The sequence below is a fragment of the Notechis scutatus genome, chromosome 2 (genome assembly GCF_049901735.1).
Source record: "Notechis scutatus isolate UNSWTSFEM ecotype Mainland chromosome 2, rNotScu1.2, whole genome shotgun sequence".
In the NCBI taxonomy this organism is placed as follows: domain Eukaryota; kingdom Metazoa; phylum Chordata; class Lepidosauria; order Squamata; family Elapidae; genus Notechis; species Notechis scutatus.
The window spans coordinates 94,093,198-94,120,650 of NC_142010.1; the positions used below are offsets into that span (position 1 = coordinate 94,093,198).

The 27,453-nt window shown below is 35.5% G+C and overlaps 1 protein-coding gene across 1 annotated transcript in view; it reads left to right on the forward strand.

The window, feature by feature from the left end:
• The window catches only part of SLIT3 (slit guidance ligand 3), a 519,460-nt gene that overhangs the window by 382,750 nt on the left and 109,257 nt on the right, over positions 1-27,453 (forward strand). The window contains exons 16-20 of the mRNA XM_026688600.2: positions 6,119-6,193; positions 17,635-17,778; positions 19,053-19,196; positions 22,693-22,856; positions 26,190-26,322. Of these exons, the coding sequence (XP_026544385.2) occupies positions 6,119-6,193; positions 17,635-17,778; positions 19,053-19,196; positions 22,693-22,856; positions 26,190-26,322 (660 nt within the window). The remainder of the gene's footprint in view (positions 1-6,118; positions 6,194-17,634; positions 17,779-19,052; positions 19,197-22,692; positions 22,857-26,189; positions 26,323-27,453) is intronic.

The following is a 27,453-nucleotide window of genomic DNA, read 5'->3' on the forward strand; positions in this document are numbered from 1 at the left end:
TATCCTCTTGTGATATCTTAAATCCTTTTGTGGTTTTATTAATTGTCAATCCTAGATACTTTTTAATTTCACCTAAATGCTTTTGGCTAATAATGAAATAATCTCAGTAGCTTCATTATTGGTTTTAGTAATCAAAGCAATATCATCTGTAAATAATAACAATAATGACACCGTTCCATTATTTTCTCTTTTAAACATACATGGATCTGCTAAACCAGATTTAAACCCTATATTGTTTAATTCTTTCACAATATATTGGTTCCATTCATAGCCAGATTGTTTCAATCCATATAAACTCTTCTTGAGTTTCCAACATCATTGCTATTTACTTTATTATCTTTTATACCAACTGGTTTTTTCAAATATATTGTATGCTGCAATGGTGCATGCAGATATGCAGTTTCTACGTCTAAATGGTTAACTATATAATTCTTCTTAGCTGCCCATACTAAAGCGGCTCTTAAAGTTGTAGCCTTAAGATTTGGTGCAAATACCTCATCATAATCATATGTATTTTGGTTAAATCCTTGTGCTACTAACCTAGCCTTATAAATTACTTTCCAATTATTTCCATTCTTTACTTTGAATATCCATTTACACCCAATGGATTTTTCTCCTGGAGGTAATTTTGTTTCTTCATAAACCTTCATTTCCTTTAATGAATTTAACTCTTTTTCCATTGCCTTTTGCCAATTCTCCTGATCCTTAGCAGGATACATCTTAAGTTCATCTATGCTAGTAGGAACTTTATTTACTTGGCAAACAATACTTGCCTGATATCTTTCAGGTGGTTTAGTTATACGTGTTGTGCGTCTAGGTATAACTGGACTTACAGATGGACTTTCCTTTATTTCCTGTTCTTGACTATTTATTTCTTCTTGATCAATTATCTCCTCTTGATCTGATTCTATTTGCTCTTCATGGATTTCTTCTTTAATTGGACTTTTCTTATAACTAGTCTTTTCTTTCTGCCTCTTGTAGTGTTCTATAATAACATCATTATCTGAATCCTGCTCTAATCTATTCCATCCTATATGTTCTAGGAATTGTGCACTAGCACTGCAGTATACTCTAGTTGTACCTGGTTCCCAGAATCTATAAGATCTATGGTTTGCTTGATATCCAACAAAAATTAATTTTTTAGCTCTACGTTGTCCTTTGTGCCTGAGTTGTGTAGGGATATGCACCCATGCTGGTGCACCAAATGTGTGAATATAACTCAAATCAGGTTTCCTACCATGCCACAAAATGAATGGTAATTCACCTGTTGTTGAATTAACAACATTGTTTAATATGTGATTCCCACACATTATAGCTTCTCCCCACAAATTGTCAGGTAATCCAGAATCAGGTAACATAGTTCTTCCCATTGATTGCAGTGTTTGACCTCGTCTCTCTATAAATGCATTATGTTGAGGCCTATATGGTGCAGACTTTTTATGTTGAATACCTGCCATTCTAAGTCTATTCTGGAATTTATTATTTGTAAATTCCGCATCATTATCTGTTATAAGAGTTACTAATTTCTTTTTAGTTTTTCTCTCTGCAAATTTTAACCAATTAAATAAATTTGTATACGTTTCAGTTTTTCTCTTCATTAGAAAACAGAAACCATACCTAGAATAGTGGTCCATTATACTTAATATGTATCTAGCACCACCTACACTTGGCTTTTTAGGACCTATTATATCGGCAAATACTACCTCTAAAGGCTCTTTGGTAGTAAATCCATCAACTCTATTTGCCGGTATAACTTTGCTTTTGTTTTGATTACAAGCAGAACATTGCAAATACTTATTACAAGGTTTCAAACTTATTCCTTTAGATAGTTGAACAGTTCTCTTAATCATTTTAAAATTTAAATGACCTAAACTTCGGTATAACAAGTGAATACATTCATTATGAGGTTTTTTATTTTCATAAACTGTGTTAGCCACCTCTAAACCATTATCATTTAACACATATAAGTCACCTCTTAACGTTGCAGTAATTTTCTTACCTTCTTTTTCAATTAAACAAGTATCTCCCCTAAAGGTAACTATGTATCCTAATCTAACCAACATTCTAACTGAAAGCAAATTAAATTTAAGTTGAGGTACATATAACATTTTTATGTTCTCATTTATACTAGAACAATGAGCTATACCTTGACCTTTTGCCTTCATTTTCCATCCGTTTGCCAATGAGATATGTTGTGAACTCATGGACATTTTTACAAATTTTTTGTTATCATTTGTAATACAGTGGGACGCACCACTGTCAACCACCCATAAATTATTTTTTACAACTCCATTACTATACATTGCTAACTCATAATTCTTATTTCTTCTTTGATGGCTTACAGCATTCTGGCTTGCATTCTGGCGCTTTGGTTTCTTACAAAATCTTGCAAAATGTCCTCTCCCTCCACAATTAAAACACTTTTTAATTGCGAATGCAGTAGGAGATTCATTATTTTCCTTGTGAGGTTGCTCCCTCCTTAACTGATCTCTTTCAAGCCTTCTTCTGGCCTCTTCAATCAATCTGCCAGTGATATCAGTTAAAGTTAGGCTTTCTTTAGGCAATATTTCAAGGGAAGTTACGTAGTCATCAAAACTTTCGTCTAATGAAGATAGAATTATGTAGACCTGGTGTAGTTCAGAGAAAATTAACTCCTTCTCATGAAGTTCTTGGAAAATGCCTTTCATAGTATTCAAATGACTCAGCATATCACCATTCTTTTGGAGATACGTCCGGAAAAGCTTCCGTGTTAGATTTATGTGAGCACCAACGTTATCTCGGACATAAATCCTCCTCAGTTTTTGCCAACACCCAACAGCAGTTTGCTCTCCGCGTATATGAATAAGCTGCTGATCAGTTAAAGTTAATCCTATGATGCAAAATGCTTGTTCATTTTTCTGTTTAAATTCTTTTATCTTTAGACTATCTTCCTCATCTTCAGGATCCCATTCTTCTACGTTAGGTGGATTTTCAATTATGTTCCACAGACCTTCTCTTCGTAGAAGTAGACTACATTTCATAGACCATGAAACATAGTTTGTTCCATCCAGCTTGGATATAAGGGACAAACTTTGTAGACTGACTTGTGCCATGTTTCACTATATGGAAATAAAACTATAATTGATAAAACACAGCTGTCTGTTTACTGTAACGTGTAACAACACAAAAATCTCACTTTTTACATAAACCTGTTTTTATCCTAGTTAAACTGACTTTGCAGTCTCTCTGGGCCCATAACCAGTGTTAAGCCTGGATTCCCCAACAGGTGTTAAGGAAAACAAACTAAATAGAACGTGCAGCGAAGTCAGATAGGAAGACAGGTAAATGTGTGAGATAAGTTTTCTAGTTAACACGCAGTAAAAATACAGATATGCTTGTGCTATCAAAAATTATAATTTATTCCATTTAAGAATTATAGCATAGTCATTATAAACAGTCCATTAGTCAAATACCAAATTCAGTCAAGTCTTGTCGAGGATACTCTAATTGCAAAGTCCGTGTCGAATAGCCAGTGTCAGTACACATATAATAAATCTGTCCAAAACTTATCTTCTCTCCGTTGAGAAATATCTTCAAAGTAATCCAACACTTCTTCTCCTCCCCGATCCAGCAAGAATGCAGTCTTCAATAAGCCAGCCAGAGAGAGCCAGAGAGTGCCTTGCTGCTTATATAGTACTTTTACAGCTGCACCCTTAATTACATTCCTTTAGCTTAAAGTCACATACACTTTATCTGACAAACCATGATTCATCATTTTATTATCTTTACCCAAAACAGTTAGGGTAAAACAATGTTATCCCTAACAGTCTGTTTGACAGGAATGCTTCTATCCAGTTATGCAGCTGTCCAGAGATACCGTAAGATTTTAGTTTTAGCCGTAGTTTGTCGTGTACCACTGAATCAAAGGCTTTACAGAAGTCTATGTAGATTGCATCTATTGCTTTGCCCTGATCGAGTTGTGTAGTCCATATGTTTTTGCAGTGTAAGAGTTGCAGATTATATGATAGTTTTTTCCTAAAACCAAATTGTTTATTAGAGAGTAGGTTGTTTGTTTCTAAGTGGAGGATGATGGATTGGTTAATAATTGATTCCATGACTTTACAGGTGACGCAGCATAAAGAGATAGGTCTGTAATATTCAACTAGGCTGGGGTCTCCCTTTTTGAAAATGGGTATGACCGTGGCTTATGACCATAGTTTTGGCAAGGATCTGGTCCTGAAAGATTTTTCAAAGATTATGCTTAGAGGTTCAGCTATGGCAGTGGATAGCTTTTTTAACAAGTAGGCACATATTCCATCCAGTCCAATAGATAGAGAGGGTTTTAGATTGCTGATTGTTGTTTTTCAACATTGTCTTCTGTAAAATCGATATGTATTAGATCATTGTAGTTGTCTGTGGTTCGACTAGGAAATACTGGGCTTGATCCTTTGCTGTTTACAAATACTGAGCCAAAGAATGAGTTAAAGAGGTTGGCTTTAATAGTGTTGTCATTGCAGTCTTTACCATTAGGTCCTTTCAGGGGTGGGATGGACCTTGAGTCTTTTAGTTTGTTGTTTACAAAATTGTAGAAAGCGCGGGTAGAATTGGTGCATAGAAGGTTTTCTTCTTGTTTAATGTGATAATTGGTGCATTCAGTTTTTATCTGGTGGCATAAATTTTTGTATCAGCTTTTGAAGTTGGCAACGTGACCAGATTTGTTTTTCTGCCAAAGTGATTTCTTTTTGGATTGAAGCTTCCTTATTGTTATGGGTAATTTGTTTTTTCTGGTTTTGGGAGTTGTTAATGGTACATATAGTTTGATGACTCTTTTGACTTCAAGTAAAAATATGTTGTAATGGTCTTCTACAGTATTGTATCCAGATAATAGAGATTGCCAATCAAGGGATGAGAGATTGTTGTTTATAAGATCATAGTTGCCTTTTTTGAAGTTATAATTGGGAATTCTGTCGTTGTGATTATTTTTGTGTGGACATATGTTGTGGTCACTGTGGACAATCATGTTGTGGTCACTGTTGGAAAAGGGTTCTTTAATTTGTATTTCATAAATTGAATTTAGAAGATGAGATGAAGGCAGTTGTTAAGTCTAGTATTGTTGGTTACTAGTTGTTCTAGTCCCAGATTTGTTACTGCATTGTAGAAGGTGCATGTGTGGGTTCAGTTGTACATTCGTTAAGGGTCCAGTTAATATGAGGTAGATTGAAGTCACCAAGAAAGATTAAAGCGTGTGGGCAGGATGCTGCCCATGTTAGTAGTGTATTTAGCTTGTTTGCATGTTCAATGTCATAATCAGGGGCTCTGTAACATAATAAGAACCAAAATGTGATATTTAAGGACAGTTCACAGACGATGGTCTCAGGGATAGCAAGCTCCTGGGTAACTTGGATGTTTTTCAGATGTAGGGACTTTTTATAGAAGATAGCAACATCACCTCCTCTACGGATTGCACCATCTGATTGGTAAACATGATAGTCTCTTACTGTGGAAATGGAGTCAGGGAGAGATACGTTGAGCCATGTTTCACAAATATAATGTCGAATTTAGCCGTATTTAGTAAGAGGAGAAATTCAGGTATTTTATTTACAAGGCTTCTTGCATTGAGTAGTTTGCATGTAAGGCCAGTTGTGGTTGGATTAGAGGTAGTTAGGGGCGTGCGTGCCTAGTTTTGAGTGATGTTGGATTGGATGGGGTTTTTAATTTTAATTTTTTTAATTTTGACTTTAATTGATTAATATATGGACAGATAAATATGATGAAAGTATTATAGAGTTCACAATCTGTCATCTGGATTAGGAGATTGGTAAAACATCAAGTAGGAGGCAACAGCAAAGAATTTCAATATTCATGTGTCCATGAAGTCTCCTGCTTTGAGAATCAAGGCATCTGACTTTCATCTCATTTTGTTCTTATAAAAATTCTTTAAAGTAAACTAAACAGAAAAAAGGATTGACCCAACCAGGGAACTTCACGACTGAGCGAACTGGAACCTGTGTTTGTCTAATCTACTTCAACAAAATCACAACTATATAGCTTTCCTTTTCGCAATATTCTGCAATGAATATAAAGATAGGTGCTGAGGACCAACGATGTTTCAATATTTTTTTTTATTTTTTTTCAAAAGTCGTCTACACGATAATGATATTTCAATTCTGGAAGCTACGGGAATATTCAAGAAGCTCTCTAGTCTTCGAAAAATGTAAGTCATTTCTTTTATTTGTTAATAGAATCCTGCTGACTCAAATATGAAATATTCATATGTATATTTAACTGAAAATAAGTCCAATTCCAAAACATTTTATGTTGTTGTTTTTTAACCCGACCACTATGTTTTAGAAATTATTGGTTATTTTATGGATACAGCTTACTGTGATAATTTTGTAACAGAAGGTAATGTTTAAGGTTTGTGATTAACCAGCTATTGTTCTTTTAGTTACTCTTTCAGTTTTGTCAGGACAAATCCAAGCAATATGACATATGCCATAATCCCATATTTACAGTATTTCATAGTAGGAAAACATTTAATGGTTGGTGTTGACATCTTTTAACAGTTCACTTCATGCTAGCTTAGCAAATATGTATCAATGTAATAAATATTATTTCACAAAATCTGGTAGACATTTTAAGGATATAACTTAGATTTGCAAGAAATTGATTAATGTCTTATGTCTATTAGATTGCATTTACATCTGAAATAAATTTATAGTTTAATAATATTGAGTTACCTATGCCTGCTGCCCAATGTTAAATCTATATATTTCTGGCATGTTTATAAATTGGTACATCTTTTGCTCTGTGTCTACAAACAGCTAAACATCTGGTATTCAGTATTAATTTTAGGCTACACAAGGCCTGAATTTCAAGGCTAGATTGTTTCCCTTATCTAAATTCTAGTCTTGCTGTTGTATTCAGTTTAGTGAAGTCTGCAAAGTAATGAAACATTCTCATGGCTCATGTAAATTGTTAATTTAAGAATAAAGTACATGGAATTGCAGATTTACAAAGCAATATTCCATTATTTTTCATATTTCACTAAATTGAATCAAGTAGAATGCATATCAGGTTATCTCCATTTTAAACTTTTAAATAATGGAAATATATTAGATAAATAAGTTTCATTTCATTAATTTATTTCCAGAAAGATTTCAGTAGCTCAATGCTTTGTGATATCTTTTCAGCATGACAATTTTTAAGGAGCAGGCATAGCTGAACAAAGTAATGTTATTTTTCAATAACTACAATGTGCAATACTCATGTTCTCTTTTACTTTTTTTTTACTTTTACTTTTATGAATTTGTTCTATTTTTCTTAAAAGACGAGAATGTAAGCGTACAGGTCAAGTTCAGGTACATAATAAATTGTAGTAAATAAATAAATAGCTGAAACAACAAGAACTAAGGGTATTGTGAGTTGATCATAAAAGTTGTCTTAATCAGATTTATCATAGACAAATGCAGGTAGAATGTGTTTTGAAATAATTGAAATTCTTTGTATCCTCCTTAATTTGCATACTATTTAATCCTATTTTTAAAGTCTATCCTATACTCAGTACTGTTGTATTAAAGCCAGATTTGCTTCTTGTTTATATTTTCTGAACAATAACAAATCAGTTTTATATTTGCCACATTTTCTCCCCATTTTATATGAAATGGAATTGAAGGCCCAAAGGAGGTAGAACACATATTTTGAATAAATCATTCTATGTACTGAATTTATTTTTGCTTTCTTGTATATATGAAAAAGTGATTAGGTTTTTAATCCATACAAATAATAATTGATTGAACTATTTATTTATAAATATTTGTTAGTTTCTCCTCTGTCATGGTGCTCAGACAAGCTTATAAATAAAAACTTAGAAATAGCATAAAATTAATCAAAAATTCATGTCAAGCATTGAAGTGTAGTAGCTTTCAGCACACAATGAACAGAGAATGAAAAGACATGCAGAAACAAAAAAGTTTGAATTGAGGAAGAAATAATTATAACACCGTGAATCTATTATTTCTTTATAAATAATCTAAATTTTATAATGAATTCCAAGTATTGGGTCTCTACAGATAAGCCTTTCCTAGATAGGGATCAAGGATCCATACGTATAGGGAAAAATTGAGAAATATTTGGAGACTTTTGGTTGTAGAGAGCGCGACTTCAAGAATTCTGGCTGATTTATTTTTATTAAAGGTCATGAGGTTTCATTACTCTGCATGTTTTAAAATTCCTGGTTAGATTAGCATGAGTATGCTTGAGATGAAACTGATTGCATTTGTGGTATATCAATCAAACGTGCCCAAAATGAAAGGTCCTTTATTTATCCTTCTTTAAGGAATGCAACATATGGTACCAATATGACTAAGCTGGTGTCCAATTTACACGGTGTCTACATTATTGTGCATTAAATTCAATTTTATTCATGTCCAAAAGGATCAAAAGAATATTACTTTGTGTTGTGTAAAAATCTTCATTGACAAAATACCTGATGGGTGACAAAAGGAATATAGCTATCTGGAACATAAGAGAAGTAAATGGCAAAAGACTATGAAATAACTATTGAAATGAATGATCAACATGAAGGAAGAAAACAAAATAGCAGGTGTATTTGTGAAACTAAGGGAAAGAATGTCAGAAGTCCGTTTGGTTCTTTAATGTAATTTATGGATCAATGTAGAATGCTTGTGGTACCAATATTAGTTGGTTGCTTATATAAGTACATCCAGGTACATGTTGTTTTATATGCAAAGAATGCCATATTGAAGGCTGAGAATCCAAATTATTTAAGCAGATATTAGATAGATGCCATCTAAGTAGTTCTGAATATGTGTGTGTGTGTGTGTGTGTGTGTGTGAAAAGAAATGTCAAAAGAAGTAAAAATGGTTGCATATAAAAATTCTTTTCATTGGATATTGCAGCAGAAACATCAGAGTTAGTTGAATGTCATGGGAATTAAGTTGTGTGAATGGTTGAACAAGAAGTGTGTGAATAAAAAAATAAATGGGTGCTGAATGAATGTGGATACATAAGTGATGGTAAGTATGAAAGGGGTATGTTCAGGTGGTTTGTTCACAAAAAGAAGGAATGGGAAGTGAATCACAAAAGAAATATATGAAGGAAGAGGTCAAAAGGAAGAAAGGGGACAATTAAAGCAGGGGTGGGATTCTACAGGTTCTCACCTATTCGGTAGAACCGGTTGTTAACTTTCTAAGCAGTTCGGAGAACCAGTTGTTGGAAGAAATCTGCTTTTGTTTTTTTCCACCCTTCTTACATTCTTGGCAGCATGCCTAGACTTACTGTCTCTGAAGGAGGGTTTTTTCCTTTGCTGGTACTTTCTAAAGGGGGAAGAGTTGTTTTAAGCTTTTTACACTGCTGTTGGGAGGAAATGCTCTCGTTGGAATTAGCACTTTGAAGGAATAATTGAATAATGAAGCAGAGCTGCTTGATGACAAGGAAGCAAGATAAGTGACATTCAGCAAGGCTTCTTAGATAGCTAGAAAGATTGACATTGAAACATGAGTTTACATACCCTTTTTGAGTTTTGGTCTAAAACTGGTGACCATTCAAAGTTACAATGGCACTAAAAAAAAGTGACTCATGACCATTTTTCATACTTACGACCATTGCAGCATCCCCACTGTCATGAGAGGCCAGGCAAGGAGAAGCACCCCTTGATGTAAGTGATGTCAAGTTGGCCACGCCCAGTCACATGACCAGAAAGCCACACCCACCAACTAAGCCACACCCACAGAACCGGTTGTTTAAAAAATTGAATCCCACCCCTGAATTAAAGTTGTGGCTGAAAAGAGTTGATTGATTTTTAGAAAGTGATAGGTGAGAACTTTAAAGAACAAGGACAGTTTATGAAGCAGCATATAGTTGATAGTGGAAGCAAGGTTAGGAAACTATGGAAAATATAAGGAATGGTGTTTCCGCCATTCCCAATATTTTCCAGTTTCCTAGCCTTGCAAACTAGCATGCCAGCTAACATACTAGCATAAGCCAGATGTTTCCTTTCCTTTTCTTATTTTATCCCTGTTGGTTTTGGTTTATAATTTATTATTACTTCTACATTCTTTTCATAATGTTACTTATCCCAAAAGGGAAATGATGTATATATGTAAGTATGTATGTATATGTATATTAAGAATTGTTTTGACTCTCAGAGTTGGGTTTTCTTTTCCTGATTATATTGTATATATTTCTATAATTGAATGTATACTGTCATGGAATCCTTGGGAAGCAGTTTAGAATTTTCTAAAAATAAATAATATAAAAATAAATGAAAAAAGCTCCATACAAGTTACCGCAACTTAAAGCCAACATATAGCTTTCATTCTAAAATAGTGCTAACAGTATAATACTGTAATACTGACAGAAATATTATTTCCATATATCAACAAAATAATGCTCATGGTACTAAAACAGAGATAACTGGGATTTTAAAAAAGAACAAAATATATTTGTGTCTCAAGTTCAGTAGCTAAAGTTGAAGCCACCAAAGTTATCTTGTAGGCAGAAATACCACTATGGGCAGCTATATCTTTTCTATTATCTCAAAAATGTTAAACAATGATGTAATTTTAAATTATTGTTTACATGTTTGCACTTTACAGGCAAATGGAAACTGGCACTCTACAAAAGCAAAAAAAAACAACACCTGAAAAACTGTATTTTATTCACAAAACTTCACTTATGTGTCATACAAGCGCACATTTCCAAAATAAAAATGATAAGCTGTTACTAGGTTGAAATTAACCTGCCTCCAAAGATAATTTTCGATATAGAGAGCATCTTTGGAGGACTGGTGTGGTAGCAGAAGACAATCTTCACAGTTTGTCTATTTTAGGTATATTAAAAGTGGCAGTGCCCTATTCTCTCCTCAAGAACTCAGATTTAGCCATTTTAGATAAATACCACTGAATCACCAGTCTTACTTTTGGAAGAAGTTTAAAGTGAGAATGGTACACTTTTCCTTGCATTGTACCCTAAGGGAAGCAGATATGGACATTTTTTATTCAGACAGAAATCACATTAGTCACACTATTGTATGACCAGCAACTGGACTTGAAGGAGGGGAATATGCCTCCTCTTGTCACATCTCTCAGCATTCAGACTATTAGTTGTGATATCCTCTTGAGATGCTAGCAAAGGTTTCTGCTCCTACTATGCACTTTCAATCAGTAGGGTATGTACTACGGATGACCCATTGACCACTAAGTTTGGAGTGTTGCGGACTCCTTTTCTTTCCTGTCTGCTGTTTAACATTTGCATGAAGCCATTGGTTGAGTTCATCCACTAATTTAAGAAAAACGTGCCCTTATTACACTAATGATACTCAGATCAACATTGCTATGCCAGGCCAGGAAAGTCTTCTCAGAGATGTTCTGACTCAATATCTAGTATTTGGATACAATATAACAGGTTGAAGTTGAATCCCAACAAGATTGAGTTTATGTTTCTCCAGAAATTACCTGGTACTCTGTTCCAGGGATACCCCAGATTCAGAGATGGTATTCAGCAGGTTCTGACCAGTTCTGGAGAATCGATAGTGGAAATTTTGAGTAGTTTGGAGAACCAGCAAATAGCACCTCTGACTGGAGATTTTACAGAATCCTTCCCCTGCCACGTCCACCAAGCCACACCCACAGAACTGGTAGTAAGAAAATTTGAATCCCACCACTGTCCAGATTGGATAGCACTTCCCCAAAGCAGAATGTCTGTAACTTAGAGATTCTCCAAGACTTGTAGCTACTATGTGAAGGTCATGGCTAGAAAAGGTTTTGCCCAACTTTGGTTGGTGAATCAAGTGTGGCCCTACCTGAGAGAAAAAACTTCTGGCCATAATTATTCTCTTTTATACCTTCCATACCTTCTATCTACCTTTTCCTGGGGATATAATGGCTCAGCATTTAAAGACTCTGAACTTCTCAAATGGAAAGTTGACAGTTCAAGTCTAAGACCTGAGCACCCCATGAAGGGTTGAGCTACTGTTACTTGGCCCAGCTCCTGTCAACCTAGCAGTTCAAAAGCATGCAAATGTGAGTAGCTAAATAGGGGCCACTTCGGTTTGGGAGGTAACAGTTTTCTGTGCACTTTGGGGTATAGTCATGCTGGCCACATGACCATGGAAATATCTTCAGACAATGCTGGTTCCCTCGGCTCAGAAACTAAAATGAGCACTGCCCCCTAGAGTCAGATACAACTGGAAAGAGGAAACCTTTGCCTTTACTTTTTGTACCTTCCAGCAAGGTTGTGGCAATACACTCTATATCAGCGGTCCCCAGCCTTTAGGGTTTGATGGATTGGTGGTGGTGAGAGATGGGATGGTTCTGTGTGAGTGGCAGGCATGCACATGAGAACATGCAAATCTGTTTGTGTGAGCAGTAGATTCATGGGTGCTGCTTGCGCAAATGGAACTGTGAGCACAAGCATCTGTCACAAACAAAGATGCGTGTGTGTGTTCTCCCACAGCTTGCATGGCCCAGTTCCAAACAGGCTGTGGCCCAGGGATTGGGGGGGCTGTTCTACATGGTGCAGCCTCTGAAAAATACTTGTAAACTGTAATTGGTCTAAAATGTAGAATCCATCTTTTTGACCAGCCTCTTGCTGGAGATCTGGATGATGCTATGACTCCTCTATGGAATATAGTGAAAACAAAATTTTTGAGAATGGCATTTGTGGATTAACATTTTCTCATTGGATATGTATTTAAATTTGTTTTGATCTTATTACTGATCAGTGGTGGGATTCAATTTTTTTTTACTACCTGTTCTGTGGGGATGGCTTGGTGGCAGGGGAAGGATATCGTAAAATCTCCAGTCAGAGATGGGATTTGCTGTTTCTCCAAACTACTCAAAATTTCCACTACCGGTTCTCCAGAACTGGTCAGAACCTGCTGAATACCACCTCTGTAACTGATATATATCTTGTATAAAATTGATCATATCAGTTTACTAAGTTATTTTAAGGTTCTGATTTTAAAGACTTTCATAAAGCTTTTGGAAATAAAACAGTATAAAACTATAGTAAAAAATTAAATATTTTGTGGGCAAAGAATGGGGAACTGGACCTGATCCAGAAACCAATTCCATTCCCTACTTGGCTTGGTGGACTTGATAACAGTAGAAATCAATGCTTAAGCAAGGGAAGGGCTGGCATCACCTATAAAAGCACAGATACCAAATAAGGCAGGGAGTTATCAATCTACAGTACATTTCACCTTATTCCATAGACAGCTCCTGGATGGTTCATCCCTTGTGTGCATTTCTCTGCAGGAGAAGGCATGTGCCTGAAAGAAAACTTTCATCCAAGTATTGGCAGCTCTTCTTATACCATATGGATGAAGGCTGCTTATGCAGGATGAAGTCAGCACTTGAAAGTTTGTCCTATTCTGAATGGCATTAGAAGTCAAAATCAAGGCAGGTGATGAAGAATGCCTACTAGATTGATTGTCCTAGGTCTTACCTCATGTTTTTCATTATACAAGAGGTAGAGCTGTGCTTGCTGGCATTCCCAATTCACCCAACTATCTCTTATTACAGTTAGCAGAGAGAAAGCATAAATTTTCAGATTTCCAGAGAGGGAAGTACTATGTTAGATGTGCCATCACGGACTTCAGTGTTCTATGGCGTTTTGAATGCTAATGTTGTTCCTAAGATAAAATTAGCCTTTCATTTTTTACTATGGTAACATATGAACTTACCAGAATTTGTGAAAATTAAACACAAAGGAGACACATCACCCTAATAAGACACCTTAAAATATATTTGATATGCTACTATTAAGAATATATTGTCAGGCAGCATTCATTTGGAGCCTTTGTCTGTTGGGTCAATAAGTCCGTGTCTAAGCAGCACAAAAGGATTCATTGACACAATTGATTTCGAGGTCAATTGTGTCTCCTTTGAAGAAGTCCCTCAGGACAAATTTACATGATAACTCATCATGAATACTGAAAAGCCATTAGATACTTGCCAGTAATGAATGTGAATTACACATAGTTAGGACTACTGAACTCCCAAGGTACTGCCAACATATGAGAAATATTTCATGAACTTAGGGATAAAAATTGTCTAGATGACAAAATATCGACAAATGTACAATTAGGATCAATTAAAAGTTTGCATATTAGCACATTAACCACCCTAAAACTGATATATTTATGTAAAACTATTCATGACTTCTTGGAGGAAAGTTTTCTCCTTAAGCTATCAATGCTGAAGCCCCTCAATAGAAGGCTCTCAGTATAAGAATAACAGACTACTGCAGCTATCAAATACACTAGTCTGTTTTGGATTCAGTACTGCTAGATTCAGTCTGCTATTAGTTTTTGACCTTCTAGTTTACCCAAATCTAGTTGCAGTTTAGTATGGTGCCAACTACACTTATATGATTAATTTATCAATTTTTACATGAGTCCTACCATCCAAGAATGTCAAAAGGAAACTTTGAGGTTGGCTTGGATTCAGAGAGTTCCTTCTAATGGAATACTTCTATGTGTTGGAGGCACCTTTCTTGCAGGATCAACAGAACTGGGCAGGAAAATTGACCCTAAATAGATAAGTGTTCTTCTGTTTGCATAAGTTCTTAGATAAAACATTGCAAGTGTCCCTCAGATGTGTACACAGAATGGCATTTGAAGGGTAGTGCATTGGCAGAAAAGAGATTGAAAGATTCCAAGGAAAACTTAACAAAAATGCATTATTCTACTAATGAGAGATTGCTTTCAGTCCAGCTGGTTACAAAGTGAGGAGGGGTTGGGAATTTTTTGTTTGTTTTCTTGTTTGTTTTTACAGGCAAATAAATTTTGCAGCTTATTTAGAAAGTGACCTTGTTGTCCGCAGGGGTAAAGATGCATTAATTTTGATGTAAGTTGAAGTTTGTTGAAGTTTGACAGTCAATGGATTTCCCAGGTGACATTTAATCTGAAAGGAAGAGTTTTTCTCTTTCAGTAATAGAAGCTGATTAGGAGAGAATGTGTGTGAGTGTGTGTGTCTGTGTGCACTTACTGTCTATCTTTTTCCCTTTGTGTGTGGTGACTGGTTGTTTTAAATTCAGAATCATCTTTCTTTAAGGTAAGTGTGACAATTCACACTGTATACAGGCATACATCTTTTTCTCTAAAAGTGATTCAGAGAATTTGTTCGTGTTTTCAAAAGGCTAAGGCAAACATAATCTTTGGGGACATTTATTATTAGACAAAAAGGCAGGATCGTTGGAAAAGCAACTCTTATATTCTTAGGATTCAGAAAGTGATGCTTAAGTTCATTGTTCATTGGATAATAATTCAGCACCAAATGGTTGCTGTTGTTTTTTTAAAAAAAAGATAAAATTCTTCCTGAGCTGTTGCTGACATTAAACATAAAGGCAAATATGATATAGTTACCAATGAAATGCATGAAGTCACTTTAAAAGAGCTCACATGATTATGGTGGGTTTTGTGCTTTATTGCTACTGCTGCTTTATTGTATTCCTCTCAGACAGCAAGAAAGGTGATGGGTCACAAGCTGTACAGTCAGGCTGCCTCGGCTATTCAGAAAACAAAAAATGGACTACCAGTTCCTCATACATACTTGCCCAGTGATGACTACAGGTAGTCCTTGACTTACAACAGTTCACTTAGTGACTGTTCAAAGTTACAGTGGCAGTGAAAAAAGTGACCTCTGACCATTTTTCACACTTACAACCATTGTAGCATCCCCATGCTCTGTGATTTACATTTGGATGCTTGACAATGGTCACACTGTCCCCCGGTCATGTGATCATCTTTGCAACCTTCTGACAAGCAAAGTCCATGGGGAAGCCCGATTCACTTCACAGTTGAGTTACTAACTGGATAATGCGGTGATTCACTCAACTACTGTGGCAAGAATGGTCATAAAATGGGGCGAAACACACTTAACAAATATCTTGCTTAGCAACAGAAATGTTGGGCTCAATTGTGGTTGTAAGTCGAGGACTACCTGTATTACAATGAACAGATTTTATAAAGCATATGAACCAGAACTATCCTGCTCGGAGAGTGGTTCTTTCTTCAGTTTATAGTCTCGTACCTTAAACATCACATTGTTTTGTCTCATCTATTTTCAATAAGCTTACTTAATAAAGTTTTCTTTCTGAAGCTGGACTTTGTCGAAATAACACAAAACCAGGCACCTGTTGTTTCTATAGATTAAAATTACTATCTTGGACACGTGGTTTTACATCATTTTTATGAATGCATTTTTGCTGTTGCGTGTGTTTTAATGCATTGTTTTAACCATAAAATAATAAAAATAATGCTTTAAAATGTTGCTATTAAAATGTATTTATTTAATTCATCAAATTTCTAGCCGGTCGAATCTTCTGCATTGGTAGTAAAAACATCTGCAATATAACAAAAAATTTAAAAACACTATTGGATTTATATATAAATAATAAATTAGTTGTCAATAACTAGTAGTAATAGTAAGTTATGTAGCCTGTTCATCTTTAAACAGGGCATATCTCTCCTTTAATCATGATAACATAATGTCCTCTTTAGTAGAATTACTTCATAAATGAGGTAATTAATAAATGAAGTAATGCAAGCTAATTTCTTTGAAGCCTATTAAATGGAATAGAATGTACTGGGAATGTAAAAAATGAAATAAATATAATAAAAGGATCCTAAGTATAATTTACAGAATAGCACATAAAACTGAGGTTAAAATGTTAATGGATTTTATGAGTTTCCTATCTGCAATCAAATTTCTGGTTTCCTGGTACAAGTATGTAGCATTTTAAAATAAAAGCAGATGTCCTAAAGAAATTTAAATGAGAACAGGTTGGATGCTCTGTTGGCACAGTGATGCCACATGTTGCATTTGTTCTGAAACTGATATGCTAGAAATCATTGGAAGAATGGGAAGTAATTTGATTATTTTTTTTAAATGAAATATTCAGAAGTGTGGCATGAATTCAACATGAATAACAATTTTGAAGCAGAAAATACCATTGCCAAAGCAAAAACAAAAAACAAACTTTAGTTTCAGCAGCAGTGGGTGTTTTTTTTCTTCTGATCTACCAATTCTTTTCCTCCTTATGAGTGAGAATGTACTTTTGAATTTCTTTCCTTATGTTAGGCAAACAGAATGTGTGGAAGTAATATTATATCTAAACAATTCCAATGCCTCATCTTGTTCCTTGAACAATCTTTTCTTCAACAAAGTGTAGCCTTGCCTTGTTTTCTACTCTTCAATTAAATCACACCGAAGACCTTATAAGGACACTTCACCCCATGGGGCTTTTCAGATTAAGAAGTGTCGGCAGGTATGGAGGCTGCAGAGTGATGGAAAGTTGTGTAACTAACACTAGCAGCAATTCAGTAGCAGTTCCATCAGTAAAAGAGGCTCGAAACACCAAGAGAAAAATTGGAAAGAAATTCTTAAAAGAAAAAAAAACTTCCTTGAGAAAGAAGAACTAGATCACAGAAGCCTCTTTCCTATTGGAAGGAAAGTGAAATATTGCAATTCAGATTTCAGCATAGCCCTGGACATTAAATTGGTTCCATTGTTTTAGCTTTGTTTCAGCTATTGTTCACCCTTTGTTGCCAGTGCAAACATGCTTGCATTTATTTTACACAAAACATATGTTAAATAATGCTGCTTGTGAATCTGTTTCCTCTTACAGAAATTTAAGTAATAACAAGATCAAAGAGATCCGAGAAGGCACTTTTGATGGGGCAGCGGGAGTGCAGGAACTGATGTTGACAGGGAATCAGCTGGAATCTGTGCATGGACAAATGTTTAGAGGTCTCACGGGACTCAAGACGCTGTATGTATAAAGTCTGTTTGCTCTTTTGGAAGAGAGAGAAGCAAAGCAATACTGCCTGTTGTGGATGTACAATAATAGACGCAATGTCAGGAAAATGATTGGGAATGAAGAGGAAAGTTTTCCCTAAATCAGTTGAATGGCTTATTAAATCTGTTGTAATTATTTTCTAGGTTGAATTTCTAACAATCTTGAATATCACCAGGGCTGTCAAACTCGTGGTCTGCAGGCTGGATGCATCATGCGCTTCCCATGCCGACATCTAGTTTAGCGAAGGAGAAAAAAGTCACGATACGTTACGTGACACCACCGTGACAACACAAGTTTGACACCCTTGACCTATTTGGCACAAATTGCCCTTTTTTTCATAAGTATTTTTTTTTAACTCCGGATCAATTGCTCAATGCATTCAATAGAAATTAGCTTGGGTTGATTAATTAACTAATTGCATTTTATGTGGCTGCTCATCAGACACTGTAATTTTCAATGGCTGACAAAAAAGGAAAGAAAAAAGAAACTAAAAACCAACAAAACCAAACATAAAGCATATCATTAAGATGAAGATTGTGTATTAAGAATAGTTCATGTTCATATATGAATTGGGAGCAACTAGCTAAACTTGCTCGTGTTGGAAAGCAAAACAGAATTATATCTACTTACTTGGAAAAGAGATCACCAGAAATCACAGGGCTGTAGGATAGGTTGGGAAGTCAAAATGCATTCCACAAGACAGCAGTGCATTCCACAAGACAGCATCACTTCCCTATTGCTGCTAAGAAAATCACTAAGAATGGATTTTCTTTTCTTTTTTATATGTGAGCTGGATCATAGGTAGACAACTTTTGTTGTTTTCAATCTCTTGATGATCATCTCTCCACAGTATTAGAGAAAGAAATGGGAGCTTACAGTTCCATGGCAGTCAGAATGCATATGTAGTAATGCATATGAAAAATTTTCTTCTGCAGACTCAATAAACTATGTAGGATAGGTTGAGAGAAAATTGAATGGTTCATGTGTTTATTACTCTCAGTTTAATAATTCCTGAATTATTCCTGAATCCTACCTTATATTTGAGTGAAAATAGAAGCTCCCTGGGTATTTCCAAGTCAACCTATTTTACTTTTTTCAGGAGATCTGGATACATTGGCCAATTCTTAGGCAGCCCATGCTTCTTCTGATTGCCTTATTGCACAAAACAATTTTTTTTTCTGTGTTTTTCCCTGCTCCCTCTCCAATATCAATTCAGTAAGTCTAATTTTATGTTTGAATCTTTTCAGGATGCTCAGGAGCAACACGATCAGTTGTGTAAACAATGACACATTTACAGGACTGAGCTCAGTAAGATTACTCTCTTTGTATGACAATCGCATTACCACAATAACTCCAGGAGCCTTCAATACCCTTGTTTCTTTATCTACCATGTAAGTCATCTGTTATCACTTAAGATCTTGCATTTACTTTATTGTTGCTGTTTTCATTTAATTACGTGAAACCCCCCACCCCAAATTGAAATAATCCTGGAGAATATTCCAGAGCTTCATGCATGTCGCCTTAATAATTTCCAAAGTAAAGGGAGATTTTAACTGGGGATTAGTATTCTTGTTCTCATGTTGCAGCTATGAGGCCTAATAGGGAGAAGAAGTCTTTAAAGCACTGTGAGAAGCACTGTTTCTCATACTTGGCAACTTTGAAATGTGTGGACTTCAACTCTCAGAAATCCCTAGCCAACATGAATTCTGGGAATTGAAGTCCACTATCTTAAAATTGTCAAGTTTGAAAAAAACTGTCAATACAGATTCTTAGTCATCCAGGTCAAAAGTGAAAAAGCACCTTTCGGACATTTGAAAAACTGTTTTAAAGGGTATCCTAGAAGAGACAATGTCTAAACTGGATAAGATGGTGAAGGTTTCATAGTTCAGGTATTATTAATTGTTAGAGCAGTTGCATTTTTGGGTGGATAGTCTCTTGGAATTAAGATTAAGGATCCTGGTTTATAAAAAGATAGACAAATGTCCTCATTTCTATTTGTGAAGGTTTCTTTTTCAAAGATATCCAAAAGGATATTTGTTTCATTTTGTTTCTTGTTTTCTTGTTTATTTTGACTCCCCATCTTACTATAGGGTAGCTCTGGGCGGCTCACAGTTACATATACAGTTAAAACATAAAAAGACATTAAAACCAAGGACACGTGGAGAGGACAGGGGTGGAGGTGGAATCTTTTATTACTCAATCAACCACCTTCATTGCACTGTTCCCCCACTTGGGCTCCAATTTGACTGGCACAGCCACATTTTTAGATCCTTACAAAAAAAAAAATAGGAGGGTTGGGGGCCAACCTCAAATCAGGCGACAAGATGTTCCAGACAGCAGGAGCAACAGCAGAGAAGGTCCTATTCCTGGACTCCACCAGTTGGAATAATTGGGCTGACAGGACCTGTCAGGCCTTCTCTGTTGGCACAAGTGGGGTGGGCCACCCAGTGGAGTGAGACGATTCCTCAAGTAAGCTATGATCATAATTGTGATCAGCATTCCCGCTTTCCCCTAAAAATATAATGGGAATTACTGTTAGAATCCAACAGGTGCTTATGCTAGTGGCTAGAGTAATATAAGAGCTTTGCACTTGGTCCTTGGTGTGGCTGAAAAAAGAGATATTCACTGAGGCCTGATTTTTGATAGATTGACCAAAATTATTTTATTGGACAAATCAGTTTTCCAGGCTCACAGCAATAGTATAAATGTTCTATTACAAGCATCATTTGAATTTTAATTTCATGACTCAGATCCTTCAGGCCTTTTACTAATCTCTCTACCACAGATCCAATGGTTTTTGTTCTGGTTTACTTTTTCTGTGTGTATTAAGAGTCTTTGAAGTGTTCTATTTGTATGCCTTATCATTCTTTACTTTAATTGCCACTTAAGTATTCTCACATTTCTTTCCAATTTTTAACTTGGCAAAACCTGTATTTATTTTCCCTGCCCTTCTAGACTTTTAAAGTTACTCCCTTCATTTGGGTTTTAGACAGGCCTTGTATCCTGTGCCACAATCATTAAAAACAGCCAAATAATTACAATCCTAACAATGACAGTTGCAGAAGGGAGAATAGACACCTTTAATCTTTTTTCCTCGTTTTGTTAAAATAAAGTAGATAAAGATGATTTGGTTTTGAGATATCCATAACATTTTGTTCATGTCAAATCATATGCAAATGTGTGTGCGTGTGCTTTATATCATATGTATGAAGAGTCACTGATAATTGTAGTGTGGACATGAATAAATTGCAGAAAGTACGACTTCAGCAACAGTGTGGTCAATGCCTGGAATGCACTACCTGACTCTGTTGTTACATCCTCTAACCCCTCACTCCTTTAACCTCAAACTATCCAATATTGACCTTACCCCATTCCTAAGAGGTGTGCATAAGTGCACCATCGTGCCTACCGTCCCTGTCCTATTGTCCCCATTTATTCGTACCTATTTCCTGTATTCTTACTCATGATTATACTTATACCTATTATCTTGTAAGCGATTGACAAATAAATAAATAAATAAATGTTTTGTTTTTTTTTCAAATTTAATCACAGATATAAATGCAAGCATGCCATTTGTACTAAAGAATTTTCATCCAGCTGGATTGCAATAGTTAACCTGTTTTGGAAGGGAAAGGTTTCCTTTCACTTCAAACATAATTACAATTAATTAGCTACTTTTCAGAAAACTTCATTTCCTTACTTCATGTGATATTTCTGTGACTATTATGAGAGAAATACTTGATCTACGTGCTTAGATACAGCAAGATAATTTTAATAATGCTACTTCTTTGAGTTTTGCACAATAAAATGCATTATTGTCTGTTTCTTTAAATCATATTGGCTGTTAGATATTCCAGTAGCACGACGATCAATAATTTTGCTCTGAAAGCAGGTTTAGCTTTGCCTTAATATCAATAAATTTCAATAACTATTTATTTATATGCAGCCCAAATTCCCAACTCCTCTTAAGCTATTATTTTAACTGAAGTTATCTGTTTGAGGCTAGGGAGCAAATTGACTAAAATATATCATGTCATATGCCTCATCTCCTGTTAGTTCATATTTCAGAAACTGCTATATGCATTTCAAAATAACCAAATTGAACTGCACATTACTTTAATAATGTTACTAGCAGCCCTTCCTTCCTTCCTTCCTTCCTTCCTTCCTTCCTTCCTTCCTTCCTTCCTTCCTTCCTTCCTTCCTTCCTTCCTTCCTTCCTTCCTTCCTTCCTTCCTTCCTTCCTAAAATGCTGGTTGAGTAACTTATAAGACTGAAGCAGAGATAAGGAACCTATGACTTTTCTGATGTTGCTGAATTACAGCTCTCAGCATTCCTCTCCATTGATCTTGTTCTTGTGACTGTTCAAAATTGTAATTTAGCAACAGCTGAAGGGCATTGATTTCTAATCCACTCTAGACTATTGTTATTTGTCATAAAGAGACACTTGTGGTTATTGGGGGGAAAATCTCTTTAAAAAGATATGGCATTAACAGTCACATATCAGATTAACTTGTATTCTTTGGAGCTTCTGAGACTCATCAGATTGTCTTCACATGATGCAGAGGCAGAAACACAAAAGCAAGAGCTTCTTTTTACAGGACTACATTGTTTAGCTACAGCTAAGAATTTCCATTTTAAAATAGATTACAGGCTGAACTAGTACATGATAAGAAACCTAATGACAACAGAATTTGTTAGCCGGTAGCTTTTTCTTTTTTATGTCTTGTTTTTGAGAAAACAAAAAACCCTGTTAGGCATGCATTGTACCATTGTAAAATTAATTTATTACCAGAAGTTTCCTACTTGAATGTCAATTAGCTTTTGAAAAATCTGTGTCTTGATTTCTTCAATAGCTGACTGCATTTTTTTTTCTCATTTTTCATCTAGTAATTTGCTATCTAATCCATTTAATTGCAACTGCCACTTAGCATGGTTGGGGAAATGGTTAAGGAAGAGAAGGATTGTCAGTGGAAATCCACGTTGCCAGAAACCCTTCTTCTTAAAGGAGATTCCAATTCAAGATGTTGCTACACAGGATTTCACATGTGATGGTAAGCACATTTCTAGAACATAATAATAAGATCATATTGGATCTTTCAATAGTATGATATTTCAGCCAAATATGAATGCACATAATCGGAGATGAAGCTTTTCTCCACATATAGGTTAAAAGAAATTGTTTTCTCCTATAGGTTTCAACAAGGAAAACAGGCAAAATATAATAAGAAGCAGGGATTTACATGAGTTCTCTTCTTGACATTATCAGGAACTCTAAGAATTTGGAGAATGATATTAACCATTGGCCTGCATTCAAAATCTCGTTCTTGGAGAATAGCCAGAATGATTAATTGATTGGTCCCATCAAGCTACTCTAAGCGACCATATCAAGAAATCTTTTCCAGTATGACCTTTCCCCAAATAGGCCTTTTAAGTCTTCCAGTATTACACCCCTTATTGCTATAATTGAATCCACCCATTTCACTATTGATCTCTTTTCCCCAGCAATTTAGACTTTGCTAAAGAGCTACTGTAGGTTTTAAATACATGTGTCCAAAATTGGTTAATCTTGATATGATTGACACAATTAGATATCTTTGTATAATCACTGATTATACCAATTTACCTTGACTTATTGTTGGTGTTCTTTTCTCAGATAGCCAGCGTACATTGCCAATAATGGCTCTTTTTCTTCAGCTTCTTTTAGCAGTATCTTTCCATGTAGGGATTCTAATCTACATGAGATTACCCTAAGAATTATTTTGATATTAAGGTTATTGTACAGTAGTTTTCACATTCTTTTAAATCTTCTTTCTTTAGAATTGGCATTAGGACAATATCTTCCAATCTGTTGGCTGCTGATTGGTTTTTAGATTTTCTGGCATAGTTTAGTTGGAACCTGTACTAATTCTTCTTCCCTTGCTTACTGTACTTTTGTACAGATTTCATCATGCCTGTAGCCTTCCAGCTTAATCATGAACTGAGTGTTAATCTAGCTTCATCTTCTAGTAAAAAGCCTTAACATTTTTGAAATGAAAAAAATTGGCACCAACATTCCAAACTCCTTCACATCAGAGTGCAAAACACAGACTTTGATTCTGCAGTGCAATGCATTTGGCCATTGTTTATTTTAATTGCTTTTCTAATGGAAATTGGAACTTTTGCCAGCATAATAAAAGACTATAGTCTGTTCATTTTATTAGACACAGTCAAGCATTGAAATCATTGTTCAAAACTGAAGCCAATGACTTATAACATTGTGAGTCCTGTTCAGTTGAAACAATTAAAATGATTTTGAGAATAATCACCAAATGGCAGGTAGATAATTCTCTGGATTGTGATTTTTTTTTTAATTAGCTGCCTTTAAAGATTATTTTACATTTTTTTTCTAGGCATGTTTAGATACCACCATTAGCCTGTATCTAGTGCTTTGTGAGCCCACATGCTAATTTTGGAAGAAATCCATGACTTAATAGTCTTAACTGAAAGGCTTACTTTCATAGCAGGAACTCTCTTGCTCTCCAACTGTGAGGTTTAATTTGTTTTATAAAATCTGCTTTGTACAAATGAACACCCATGTTTCAGCTATTAGGTATTTTTATGCACATGCACGTGGATCTCCAGTTTTCGGGGAAAGCATAGCTGATCTTGTTGCTTGATGCTCATTGTGCTTGTTAAAAACAAGACTCATGATTTAAAAAAAATAAGGAGCGTATCATATAAATATTGAAAGGCTGGCATAATGAATAAATTGTTCATCATGTCAGGAAACAAATGGATATTTTTCAGAGCATTTTTTAAAGGATAAACAGGGTAAATGTTTTAAAATAATTCAGATCTATACATTAGTCAGTAAACTACAGCACTAAGTAAATGATCCATCATAAATGCACTTTCTCTTTGGTCAGCTTAAATACAGTATTTCTCCCCCTCCCGAACATAGTCAAATACAGTTATTTTGCTGTCATCTGCAGGATGACAGCGATTGTGCCTATGATTTCATGGGTGTAGTCGATATCGGGCGTATAACACGCACTTTTTCCCCTGAAAATAGGGGGCAAATGATGTATGCGGTGTTATACGCGATATAATGTTAAGAAGCCTTCGGTGAATGCTGCTGGGATCGGGGATCAAGGACACAAATGAAAGAAGGGAGGGAGGAAGCAACAACCGCTTCCTCCTCTCTGGGTCAGCTCTGTCAGTCGCTCTCTCGCTCCTCCACCAGCACAGGAAGAAACTGCTTCAAAGAAGCGGGGGCTTTTCCTGTCGCCGCAGCTTGAAGCGCCTTCTCCCACCCGCCCGCACCACCTGTGCCAGCTGCTGCCTGCCTGCCTCGTTAATGGTTGAATCGAACAGCTCGGCTGAGTAAAAGAGGCGAATAGTTATTATTCTCAGCCGAAGCTGCTCCCAAACAACCAGAAACTAAGGCAGGCAGGCAGGCAGGCAGAATGGGACACTGTGGATTGAAGCGCGCGGGGTGGGAGTGGGGGTGAATGGGCGCTTCCTGAAATTTCCCTCTTAAAATGAAGATGCGTGTTATACGCCTGTGCGTGTTATACGCCGATAAATACGGTAAATATCGAAAATTAAAATGACCCAAACCCCAAATTGATTTCATGGAGGAACACAAAAGATTTTGTTTTTAAAGGTTTTTAAGATTTAATTGAAATATATTGTTGTTGTTTTTATGGCAAATTTAGAGGGATTTGGTGGGTACAATATTGGGAAGCTCATGGGCACCTATCTGCTGATTTATCTTTTGAGGGGTAAATCAATCATCCTTAGTAATAATATAAATAAAATAGCAATACAAAGAGTTTATGCTGGTTTATGAAGCAGAACTCATAGAATTGGAGCATTTAGTTAATTGTATTTTCATATAGAGATGCAGTTTGGTGTAGTAATTAAGGGAACAGGCTAGAAACCAGGAGACTGTGGGTTCTAGTCCTGTCTTTAGTCTCTGACAATCAGACACAATTGAGCAGAAGGGAAAAAAATTGCCATTTTTTCCCTCATGGAAACATTTTTTTATTTCATAAGGTCTATCTCCCTGCCCATCTTTTTAACATGCAAATGTTATATAAGCACACAGACAAACCCATCTAAGTTTATTCCAAATTAAAAATTTTGTAACTAAATACATGCAATCAGTACTGACACTGGAATTAAAACAGTCTAAACCAAAGGATAAGCTAAGAATATTATATATGAGGTCAAATTGACAAGTAAAAAGTATAATTGAATAATGTACCCTGATTATGATGATTTATACCTAGTGATTGTACTAGATTTACATGATACTAATGTGCTAGAAATGAATTTTCTCAATTTTATCCTATCTGTATTTATTAACATTATTTCCATCTACTTTCTCTGCTTTTTTGTAGGCAACACTGAAAACAGCTGTCATTTCTCTCCCCGTTGTCCAGACAAATGCACCTGTGTGGACTCAGTAGTTCGCTGCAGTAATAAAGGGTTGCGGTTCCTCCCAAAAGGGGTCCCCAAAGATGTGACTGAATTGTAAGTCATACTTTCACAACTTGTAAAATTGTATGTAAGAAGAATTAAGTAAGTATTGATCAGTTTCAATTACTAGTTTACAAAATATTGTTTTTCTTTCAAATCAGAATACTGAGACTCAACATTCTAAATCAAATACAAACTGATAGCAGGACTAAGTCAGTGCCTGAAGCAATGCCATAGAGATTCTGTTGCCTCAATACTTTTCTAGAGAGATAGTGCCTCTGTACCTCTGCACCCTAGTATAGTAGCAACTTATACAAAATTCTAATTTATATAGCTAAAAAAAAAGTCCTAAAAAAGGAAGGGAGAATTTAATAGGAGAAAAATATCCCAATCCCCAAACCCAATGATGAACAATTAGTATCCCCAGAACATCACTTTTATTATATACGTCAATGATAATACAATCACAAGCAGTTTATAAATATCTACAATAGGATCGTGGTTAAAATACTGTTTGTAATTCTGATCACAGTATGGTAAAACAGTGAAAATTGCAGAAAAGGGACAAATAAAAAGATCAACAGGTAAAATTAACCCTCATTTGATAAAAGTGGTTGGCTTTTTATCTTCAAAAAAAAAGATTAAATTTTTTGGGGAAAGAATATGATAGAAGACATGAATTTTTTTTCTTTCAACAGATTAAAACACATGGTCATATAACAAAACTAATGGTTGATCAGAAATGCTATTCACACTATGAAGATTAAACTTGTGGATTTACCACCATATGTGACAATGGTGACAACAGGAATATATTTCAAGGGGGATTATGCAGATTTAAGGTTGATAAGGCTCTTGATGGTTACTATGGTATTTGTGTGTGGGTTATGTTTCTGTGTCTAAGGAATATTGGTAGAACTTTTATAACTATCAACTAGAAAACATGAGTGAGAATAAACTCCTGTTTGTGGGTTTTCCCCTGGCATCTGATTGGAATAGAAAGCTGGTGTAGATGGGGCTTTGATCTTATTCACCAGCCTTATTCACCAGCTTTTACAATTCTCAGTTCCTTTCATTCACTAAAGGATGGATTATTTGGTTTCAATCCAGAAAGACTGCTATGAATGCAAAATATATATGCAAAGCAATGACACATTTTACTTTCATGGAATAGTTAAAAGGGGC